Raw genomic sequence first — 10,466 nt, 5'->3', positions numbered from 1 at the left:
TATTTCCCCTCCCAGTCTTAATTTCGAATATACCTCTTTTATAATCAAAGGCGATTATGTCATGAAAATTTGTCTTCTCGGTGTTTCTATTGATAATCCTGGTGGCATGCGCTGTGTACATGTGTCCTCTAAGTAACCATGCACTAGCACGTTCACGTCTTTGAACAAAATAATCGTTTACCCGATAGAAGGTGAATTCAACAAGTGTTGTCAAAGGTAAGAAACGTACACCCTTCATCACATAGTTGAAAACTTCAGCTAAGTTCGTGTTTGTAACACCATACCTATGACCTCCATCATGAACACAACGACCATTTAGACATCTCAACCACGTCATCAATCTAGAAAATTGCCTCTTGTTTTGCAGTCGCAATTGCCTTTAAGCCATTCATTACCTTAACTTGTTGTCTTTGCTCAGCAGTTCTACCAAACAACTTCTTCAGCTGAATATTACCCATAGCACGATTAAAATTTCTAAGCAAATGACGTAAGCAAAACCTATGATAGGCATTAGGTGGTTGCCACTCCCGCTCTTCCATAGTTGCTAAAATACCCGCGTGTCTATCAAAAATAACGCATAAATCCATCCTTTGTGTGACATGCTTACAAATACAAGCCATGAACCAAGACCATGCACCTATACACTCCTTCTCTACCAAGGAAAACGCTAACGGAAAGATTCCCTTATCACTATCTTGGGCAATCGCAGTTAATAAGGTATAACGATACTTACCATACAAGTGTGTATCGTCAATGGCGATCAAAGGTTTACAATGATTGAAGCCTTCAATGCAAGGTTTAAAGGCACAAAAGACACGTTAGAACGTCTTAATATTAGGTCGCACATATACACCCGTGTCATTGTCCTCTTTAAAAAACCATTCGAGTACTAAACCCAGGTTGGAATGTTGCAAAGCTTCTAAAAAGCGTGGAAGGAGTGAGTAAGAACCTTCCCAAGTTCTGTATATGGACAACAAGGCTTGTTGCTTAGCACACCATGCTCGCTTATAATTCACAGTTTCCTGAGTTGATATAGGCATAGGGGTAGGAGTAAGATTAGAAACAACTACATTCCCTAAGAGTACTTCTTCTACTATAACTCCAAGGAGGAAATTTGGGTGGACTTTGAATGCTCCCACATTGCATCTATAGCCTCATCATCCTCAACAAGAAAGGCTAGCAATTCTCCATTCATGTCATATTTAAAGCTTATATTTACGGTACTTCTAGTGGGGTCTAATCCAATCTTAGAACATATAAAACATTTAAATTGGTTCAAATCCATGTTCGAGTTGCATGAAAACAACCTACGTCTTCCCCCAACATAATGAACTTTGCCACTACTTTCTCGAATACAACAATTCCAAAAACATACTATAGTGACGTTTTCTACATTAAGACAAACAAAATCAACATCATCATCAACTTCATGCTTATACAAGTACATTATATTCATTTGATTATAATCTTTTTTGGTCTACAAATTAATAAGGTCTATAATATAACTAAGTTCATACATATATACTGCACATAAAATCCAAATAATAAATCAATTAATAAGTTTATAAATGATATTTCTTATACCAACATCAACATTTCTAATAATATATAATAAAAAGTGAATTCAACTAATTCAATATGCTCGTCAACAACAATACTTCAAAAAAAACATAAAGCTATGAAAACAATTAAACATTACTTTAAATAGTTATGGATGATTAAGAAGAGTCTTGATTTAAGAACTAGTAACCTATATTTGAGAAAATAACCAAATTTCATTAAAACCTTAAGAAAAAACTATATATATATATATATATATATATATATATATATATATATATATATATATATATATATACTAAAAGAACGCATAAAAGTTTACCTTTGTGCAAGCTTGAGTATTCCAGGCTAAATTTAAAGTGCCAAATTGAAAAAGGAATCAAGAATTGATGGATTGAATCAAGACTAATAGTGATTTTGAAGGAGAATGTCGAGTAATAAGGTAGGGTTTTGAGAATTGGGAAAATGGAAAGGAAGGAAGTTGATCTGGTATTTGTAAAAAAAGTCAAAGATGTTCGCAGTTACTAACTACGAACAACTATTTTGTCTTTTTGACCTGTTCGCAGGTTCGCAGTTAGTAACTGCGAACAACCTCAAACCACAGGTTTGGAATAAAGTTGAAACTTATACTATTTTGTTCATTTTTTTTGATAATTTGTCTTATAGTTTTCAAATTTTCTCAATCTTTAAGGTCTAAATTGATCATTTTAACTTTGAAATTGAAGACTTTAAAAAAATAGATTTATTTAAAATTATAAACTTGTAAATAGAAATTGATCACTTTAATATCAAAATTATTCATTTTCATTAATTTATTTTAAAAGTTATAACTGATTATTTAATTGATCACTTTATATACAATTGATCATTTTAATGTTAGAACTGATCACTTTAACATTGAAATTAAAGACTTTAAAATAATTGATTAATTTAAGGTTATAAACTTGGAAGTAGAAATTTGTCTATTTAATGTCAAAATTCATCACTTTTAGATGAAATTTTTTATTCTAATTTATCTATTTAAGGTTTACTTTAAGTTAATATTGATATCTCTAAGGTCAAAAAATCAATATCTTTACGATTGAATTTATATTCTTCAATTTCTAAAATTTGAAAAAATTTTATTTTGCAATTTTTGGCTTTTGGGCCGGCTTTATGAACGGTCTCAATACGATTATTGAGACCGTTTCTCGCAAGTTTTGTGTTGTGTTAGTAAGATGACCCAGCCCAAGCCCCCAATAACTCTGAACCCAGCGTATCCAGCCCAAAACTCAACCAGTTTGACCCGACTCATTTACCCATTAACCACCTTCATCGAGCAAAACCCTAAAACTACATACCTCATATAAACGTCAAGTTTTCTGCATCCGCTTAACCCTTTGTGTGAACTTCAGTCATCTCTTTCTCCGAGGCTCAACCACAGCAAATCCAAAATGGTGAAGGGTAGTCGTCAAGGAGAACGCGTCAGGTTAATATATATTCATTAATCTCCATTTTCATAATCTTTCGGGTATTATTATTATTCTCATAATTCATAATCTTATATCTTGATTTTCTGTTTTAGGCTCTATGTCAGAGGATCAATTCTCGGCTACAAGAGGTAAATCTACATTGTTTTTCTGTTTTTTTATCTGGGTATTTGTTTATTTTGCTTAAGATCATTATTTGGGTAGTTTTTTTTTTTTTTTGGATTGCTTTGAGTTACCCATAATTTTTTTGCATTTTTCTGATCTGGGTATTGTTTATGTTGCTGAAAATCAATTAATTGCGGGAATTTTTTTGGATTTTGGGATTGCTATGATTTTTTCACCTTTTTTTTTATTTGGGTTTTTTTTTTGCTAAGGATCATTTTTTGAGATTTTTTTGGGGATGGCTTTGTGTTTTCCCCATCATCTTTTCAACTTTTTTGAACTGGGTAATCTTTATTTTGCTAAAGATCATTTTCGTTGATTTTCTCAAATAAGCTTTCATCATTTTTAAATTGGGTATCTGTTTATTTTGCTTAAAACAATTTCATTTCTTATTGGCATTTTGGAATTACTTGTTATTATGTTATATCAAGAACATTTCTACCATTTCATCAACTGGGCAATGTTTCATTTTTGCTTAAATCTTTGATTTTTTAGGTTGTTGATTTGTTAAAAATTATCAATTTTGTGTAATTTAGGTCGAAATCGAACCAATACCCAAACACTTCATTGATTCAAATTGAGGGAGTTAACACTCAAGAAGAAGTTGCCTGGTATTTAGGGAAGAAATTGGCATACATTTACAAGGCTCACACTAAGAAGAACGGTTCACACTATCGTTGCATTTGGGGAAAGGTCTGCAGACCTCATGGTAACAGTGGTGTTGTTCGTGCTAAGTTCAAGTCCAACCTTCCTCCAAAGTCTATGGTATGATATGTTTTGTAATTCTCCATTGTTTTACTTAAACTGTGCTTGTATTTTTTTGGTTAAATGTTTATTTTTTTGGTCTTATTGTCTCAGGGTGACAAAGTCAGAGTCTTTATGTACCCCAGCAACATTTAAGGTACTTGTTGCTTCCATTTGTGATGTTTAATTAGTTGGTTACTTCTGTAGTTTTATTTTTCGGTTGTTCATAATGTGAAATGTAATAGTTGGATTTGATGTTTAATGCTTTGATCACTATTGAAGTGGAGGTTTGAATTTTGATCGTCTTGGTTTAGAAATTGTTCTCACTGTGAGATTTTTTCCCGGAAATGTTATTTCAGAAATTGGCACTAGATATGAAAAAGAGTTCAATACATCTTTGGAACCATGTTCATACATTGAGGTTGAGCAAGTCTGTTATCGGAAGGTGTTTAGATAAGTAATAATTTGTGGAAGGATGCTATTCAGCATTAGGAATTTAATGGTGAATTTAAAATAACTTTGTTGTTGTAACTTGCATACATCTGATCCTCTTGCTTGGCATTAGGATAATGGCATATATAAGCAGAAGGATGTAGGAATAACAGTGAAATAGAGTTGTAACGTATTAATGTTGCAAGTATCCGACTATCAGTGAAGTAGAATTTTGGTTGCTTAAATATGTATTTTGTTATGACATTTTTGTATAAGCAGCTACGTCATGATTACTTGGTTTGGCCCCTGAATCGGTTATCACTTCATTCTATTTCTAGGTGTTAAAAGAGTTTTCCTGTTTATTTGCCTTTTGAACTCACAATTCGCTTAAATTGGCATAACAATAGACTAAAACCAGTCATAATTGGCCTTTTCGAGTTGTGATTTGCTAGAAGACACATCATGTGTTCTTTAGCTATAGGGTATGTGAATTCCCTTTTTTCTTCATTCAACTTCGAATTTGCTTACTAGAAGACGAACATTTCTGCTTGTGGTAGTTTTAGATAGTGCTCATCGAGCTTCCTAAATTTGAGTTCTCTTATAATTTGCCTTATTTATTTTGCAGAGGCTATATATGCAATATGGTGAACCCATGAATTGTGGACTAGTGCTAGCTATTCACTGGGGAGATCCAAGAAGAGCCATTTTCCTTTATTTATCTAGCTTGTAGGATTGTGTTAAAGTTTTCTTGGTTCTGAAACCTGAACATTTGGATCTAATGTTACTAGTTTGAGTATACTGCTTGTTTTTTGTTCGATATTAAAGAGTGATTTTCCATGATCATTTTATATTCAAGTTTCAATTTACTTTCTTATGTTGAACTCCACCTACGAGTGCTTGTCACTTATTGCATTGCCTGTCCCAAACTTGGACAAAGGAGGGTGACTCTAATCTTTTGAGGTCAAGGCTCTGATATTGATTTTAATTTCTTATGGTGTTCTCTTGCTATATTATGTTAAATAGATGATATTTCTATGAATCGTCACTAAACCAGCCAATCGAAGCCAGTAGCCTCCTCTACAAGACGAGTTTTTTTTATCGACCCTTGATCAGCCCAGTGACCTCAACTAGTTGGTGCATTTTGTTCCTCCGCACTTGACCCATGATTTTAACGTTAGAGCATAAATACAAAATTAATAGTCTTACACTCTTACCGTCCTACATTATTCTATGAAAATCTTATACAAATGAAAACAAGAAAATATTTAACATCCAACCCTTTCTTCTCTGTATGCTAAAGAATACATACACAATGTTGAAACACCTTAATTTGTTCGCTTTGTAATTGTCTTCCAATCTAAGAACTCCGAAGTCTGACGAAGGGGCCGAGTTGCCTAAGTCCATGCTTATAAGCTTTTAACAAAAATGTAGTATATACAGAAAGGTTGAGCCTTTAAACTCCCACACCTCTGATAGAAGACAGGTAAAACTCAACTGCTTTTATGGAAGGCGCTCAAAAAGCTATTTCTTCAAGTACTTGAAGTGTTTTTTGGTGTACCTGGTGCATGAACGGTCACAAAATGAGCCAAAGATTAAGAAGCACAACAAAAAGAAGCAGATAGGAACAGGAACTCTTCTTTAACTCAGTGAGGAATTTGTGTAACCCATAACAAATAGGCAATCTATGTAACAAACCACAAAATCAAGCGTAAATTAAGATCTAATCGGAGTAGTTTTAAGCATTTCGACTCAAATTGACAATGGATGAGAAAACACTTTACCCATTCTAGGTGTTGTGCAGTGATGCCCGAGACATTTCCAGCGTAAATACCCCCCAAAACCTGAGAGAATAAAAAAGATGAGACTTCATTCAATCTATATTCTGTTTATCCGAAAATGGGTTGTTGAAAGATTTATTCGTGATATAAGAGACCTAGCATATGAGCATCATGTCGCTATATACCTTGGATACCGTTTCAAGAAACATCCCAGGACGCACTGGAAGCGGTTTACGTCCAGTAAGACTTTCCTGCAAAGATTACATAAATTTAGGATGTCAACATACCGATGTACTCAACAAAGGTGATTCTCTGATAAACATACTTACTCTTCCTACAACACCACGAGGACCTCGAGTTTTTCCGTCTTCATCAGGGCTGGGATCATCAGTACCTTCATCTTTGCCAAGCATTACATTTTTAATCATCTCTTGAACCGCCTTGCTGGGTTTTAATGCAACCAGCTTGGTCAAATAATTCACCTGCAGCAAGGTGAATTTGTGTTCATGTTAAAGGTCAGATCGAAGAGGAAACAATAACAAGGCTTAAATACTTACGCGGGTTGGTATAGGATGTGTTGGGAAAAAATACATTGAACTTGAAAAGCCGAGTGATGGAACCATAAATATGAAGTAGACAATTTAAGATAACAGAAATATGTCTAACCTCTGATTCAGGGAGTGTATTGAAACCACGATTATTTCTTTCATCAAGCATTCCTCCTCCCAGCATATTTCGAGCTTCTTCTCTGATTAAGACAAGCCTTGCAAGCAGCTTTCTGTCTGGAACAATCGGTCGGGTTTCCATTGTCTGTCAACGGTATTTGAGATTTGAGATTAAGTAAAATAAGTATTCGTAATCTTGCACCGCGGTAAACTAACAAAAGTAAATTGTGGAAAAGCATTCAAGATGGTGCAAGGACTCAAAGTTATACATTTCTACTCCGTAAAATCATACTTGCGTCCCTCCTTCCCCTCTTTGCCACCTTATATAATAACAGGGAGCCCTAAATGGGCGAGTACAACAGGAAGAATATCAAGATCTTAGCTGATCCAAGCTAAAAGAACTATGTTACAACTAATTCATATGATCTATTGATATCAGATAACAGGCAACTACCAAACTGACAGCGGCAGTTCTTGTCTTTCTAACATTGACTAAAACACAACATTACAGCGTCTCAAGCTCCCAACGGCACAAAAGTGGCTCTTGACACTTGAACATCAACTATTGGCTACCAGAATAAAATCAGACATGGAAAGAAAGAGAAAAGGATGGATCAGGGAGATGCACTTGGACCCTCGAAAGTACATGAACGAATTTAAGAGAAAAGGCCAATTGAATAAGCTAGATAGAGCCTAGAGTAGCATCTATCACTTGAGTACTTGGCAGTCAAAGAACTCCCATTCTTTCACATACTCTAGTTGGTGTTCCAACAATGCTAACAGGTAATAACAGTAAACCATGACCAAGCAACTAAAGATACATACATTACATGAATTTTTACGGTGGAGTTTTAAGCGATATTAATATAGTCCATTATAATCTAAAACCAAAGAACCATAAACCTTTGACCCCAACAAAATAGGGACATATCAAGAAACTAAAGAACGCTGAATGAAAATTACATGAAAGAATATCAATAGCATGAGCTCATATTCACCCAGCTCAGTTGAAGTCTGGATTAAGTAAACAAAATGAGAATTCTATAGTGTATGAGGAGCTTTTACCTCCAGCAAATCATCAGCCTGATTTGCTATATCAAGAAGATTGGCCCCGGGAAGATGAATTTTTGTGCCGTTTTCACCCTTGAATTGTCCACCTCCAGCAGCTACTCGACGTAGCAACTCATGTCTGCTCTCCTTCTGTGGAGTTCTGCAAAGCAGTCCAATCACTTGCACCTAGATGTAGGAGCAGCATTTGTAACATATAAGCCCATTATGAAGACAATTACTAGAATTATGTAATAGCACGAGCACAAACTAAAAAAATCATCCTTACATGTGGGGGGCATTTCTTCGTGAGATGGGATAACACCGTCTCCTTGATGACTTCCAAGAGTGCCTTGCGCTGACAGTAAAAATTATAATTTTAGCAAATACGGGTATATTTAAGGTCACACATTACTACTCATTCTATAATCTGTCCACCATGCCCCTTTAGTCACTTTATTAAGAGAAATAGGAAAAGCACTAACCATGATACATGAAGCTTGATAAAGGCACAAAACACCAATGCCAAAGTAATCTCAAATGATTGGATAATCTTGATAAAGGGAAAGACATATTATGTATTTACCTGGTCATCCTGGTCTTTTTCAGCTAGTTGAATCATGTAATCCAGCGCCATCATAAAGCCAGACTCCATTTCATCAACTCTCTTTCCGATTACTCCTTGAGCAGCCAACTGTACAGCAACTTCCTCGGATGCTTCATCCATGTTCATATCCTCTAGCTGCACCCATAAAAGGCTAGTAAGTATAGGAAAAGCTAATTATCATCTTGAATCACGGGATACTACAACCCATTCTCACCTTGAGCTCAAGTAAACTGTATGCATATAGTAAAGACATAATCAACGTAGTTCTATCTCTTAAATGAAGAAAGTGAAGAGTGGAGTGTAAGGGTTGTTGAAACTTATGGCACAAGAACCGTTGTATTGGACAGATGTATTCCATATGCTAGATCTTACTACTTTGTTCGTATTTTATGGGACCGTGAAGAATACAAACATTTGCTATTTTCTCAATAATAATACCAACTTAGTGGGTGTATTCCTAGAATAATACCAACTTTTGTTTAAGCACTACTTTAACTTGGTTTTTTTGTCAAATAAGTATAAACAAAATTTGGTATTATTCTACAGAAACACCCCTAAGTTGATAATATTCATGGTTAATCAAAAATTGGTATAACCGTATTAGAGTAGGAAAATCAGTGAAAGTTAGTATTATTCACGTTAATTGTTCCTATTTTATAAGACTTTAAATTAATGTACTCCATCCATCTATTTGAATCTGCCCCATCAATAGGCCCAACGTGATTGCTTTTGGGAAAGTAAAACACAAACTTGAAGGGATGGAGTCGGTAACTAAAAACTTCTTTAGGCAAAATGGCACAATATTTTGAGTACTTGTGTACAACTTCTAAAGGAAATTTCACAATCAATACAAATGAAGTTGCCTTAAGACCTTTAGGGTGTAGTTTATAGCTTCTTGTTGCCATTAAACTGAATCCAAGGTACGGAAACTCGGTTCTTAGTCAACAGGACGAAAATTCCAAAACCTAGAATGCAAGAAAAATTCATTTGTACTTAATTCCACATGATAGCTTGACACACCATTGTTGATTTCTTTTCCCATTATTACAAATTCATACACAAATATTAGGGTATAACCAAAACCAACACATCATTAAAAAACCTTTGTCATCAATTAGGATAAGAACAAGTTAAAATGAAGATAGGGCTACTCAATTCTTAATCAACAATACCAAAATTAAAGCCCTAGATGCAAATTACATTCCAACTGAACTTCATACTTCTTCAAACTTTCTTGTACTTGACGACATGACACAACATGGTTGATTTCTTTCCTATTTTTACAAATTCATACACAAATTTCAGTTCAGGGTTTAGGGTTTAAGCAACAAACAATTCAAATAAATTATTTCTTATCAATTAGGACCAAAACAATCAGATTATATCCTTCCTCAACCAATAAACAAAACCCAACCCCAAAACATCAAAGAATTTTAGCTTAAAAATCATTGCTGGAAAACATTAAAAATGCAAACATATGACAAAACCATAACATGGGCATAAAAGTTTTACTCATTGTTCAAAATATAACAACAGATAAATGAATATTTCTAAAAAAAATCACCAAATTTAGGAGTAAGAATAGAGAAAAGGGGAAAAAAGACTTACAATGGTGATCATTTCCTGGAGAACAGAAGTAACCTGTTCTCCACCTTTAAGTATAGCTTCATACTGTGAACTATCTAGTTTTTCATTAAATTGGTCATTTGCATCAGATTTTCTACCTTTCACTGCAGAGTCGGATTCTGGGTACCCATTACCAACTTCATAGCTGGTGCATAAACAGATTAAATGGCTAATTTTCTTTCCGGAGTTTTTGATTTGCGGGAGAAATTGAAAAGGTTTTGAGGATGGGAAGAGGAATGAAGAAGGTGAAGAGAGTGAAAATGGTGGATTTAGTAAAGTAGTAGAAGCCATTCTTGTGTGTAGAAACTAGAAAGAATGGTAGAAGATGAAGTTTTTGGTACGGGATTAGATTTTGAAACTAAAAGAAAAAATATAA

The 10,466-nt window shown here is 34.4% G+C and overlaps 2 protein-coding genes across 2 annotated transcripts; one reads left to right on the top strand and one right to left on the bottom strand.

Moving 5' to 3' along the window:
- Nucleotides 1-2,786: 2,786 nt before the first annotated feature.
- LOC130798191 (60S ribosomal protein L35a-3-like) lies at nucleotides 2,787-5,257 on the top strand. Its single transcript, XM_057661080.1, has 5 exons — nucleotides 2,787-3,028; nucleotides 3,125-3,160; nucleotides 3,728-3,956; nucleotides 4,050-4,092; nucleotides 4,993-5,257. The coding sequence occupies exons 1-4, from the start codon at nucleotides 2,994-2,996 to the stop codon at nucleotides 4,089-4,091; spliced, it is 342 nt and encodes a 113-aa protein (XP_057517063.1). The 5' UTR covers nucleotides 2,787-2,993; the 3' UTR covers nucleotide 4,092; nucleotides 4,993-5,257.
- A 276-nt stretch (nucleotides 5,258-5,533) lies between these two features.
- On the bottom strand, nucleotides 5,534-10,464 carry LOC130798190 (protein PEP-RELATED DEVELOPMENT ARRESTED 1, chloroplastic). The gene is made up of 9 exons (XM_057661079.1): nucleotides 10,073-10,464; nucleotides 8,444-8,599; nucleotides 8,147-8,215; nucleotides 7,876-8,046; nucleotides 6,812-6,955; nucleotides 6,475-6,627; nucleotides 6,331-6,396; nucleotides 6,149-6,208; nucleotides 5,534-5,925 (listed from the first exon to the last, which is right to left on the bottom strand). Exons 1-9 carry the CDS (start codon nucleotides 10,379-10,381, stop codon nucleotides 5,881-5,883), a joined length of 1,173 nt encoding a protein of 390 aa, XP_057517062.1. The 5' UTR covers nucleotides 10,382-10,464; the 3' UTR covers nucleotides 5,534-5,880.
- Nucleotides 10,465-10,466: the final 2 nt, after the last annotated feature.

Source organism: Amaranthus tricolor, chromosome 13 (assembly GCF_026212465.1).
Source record: "Amaranthus tricolor cultivar Red isolate AtriRed21 chromosome 13, ASM2621246v1, whole genome shotgun sequence".
Classification (NCBI taxonomy): domain Eukaryota; kingdom Viridiplantae; phylum Streptophyta; class Magnoliopsida; order Caryophyllales; family Amaranthaceae; genus Amaranthus; species Amaranthus tricolor.
Note: the sequence above shows the minus strand (reverse complement) of the source record. Positions and strands in the feature narration are given on the sequence as shown.

Bases quoted from the DNA above. Each gene is read 5' to 3' on its own strand.
- LOC130798190 (XM_057661079.1), bottom strand. From the start codon at position 10,381: ATGGCTTCTACTACTTTACTAAATCCACCATTTTCACTCTCTTCACCT. The intron at 6,956-7,875 runs GTAAAAGCTCCT...TACCGTTGACAG, and splicing joins AGGCTGATGATTTGCTGGAG to ACAATGGAAACCCGACCGAT. The intron at 6,397-6,474 runs GTAAGTATGTTT...TAATCTTTGCAG, and splicing joins CTCGTGGTGTTGTAGGAAGA to GAAAGTCTTACTGGACGTAA.
- LOC130798191 (XM_057661080.1), top strand. From the start codon at position 2,994: ATGGTGAAGGGTAGTCGTCAAGGAGAACGCGTCAG. The intron at 3,161-3,727 runs GTAAATCTACAT...TGTGTAATTTAG, and splicing joins TCAATTCTCGGCTACAAGAG to GTCGAAATCGAACCAATACC. The intron at 3,957-4,049 runs GTATGATATGTT...TTATTGTCTCAG, and splicing joins ACCTTCCTCCAAAGTCTATG to GGTGACAAAGTCAGAGTCTT.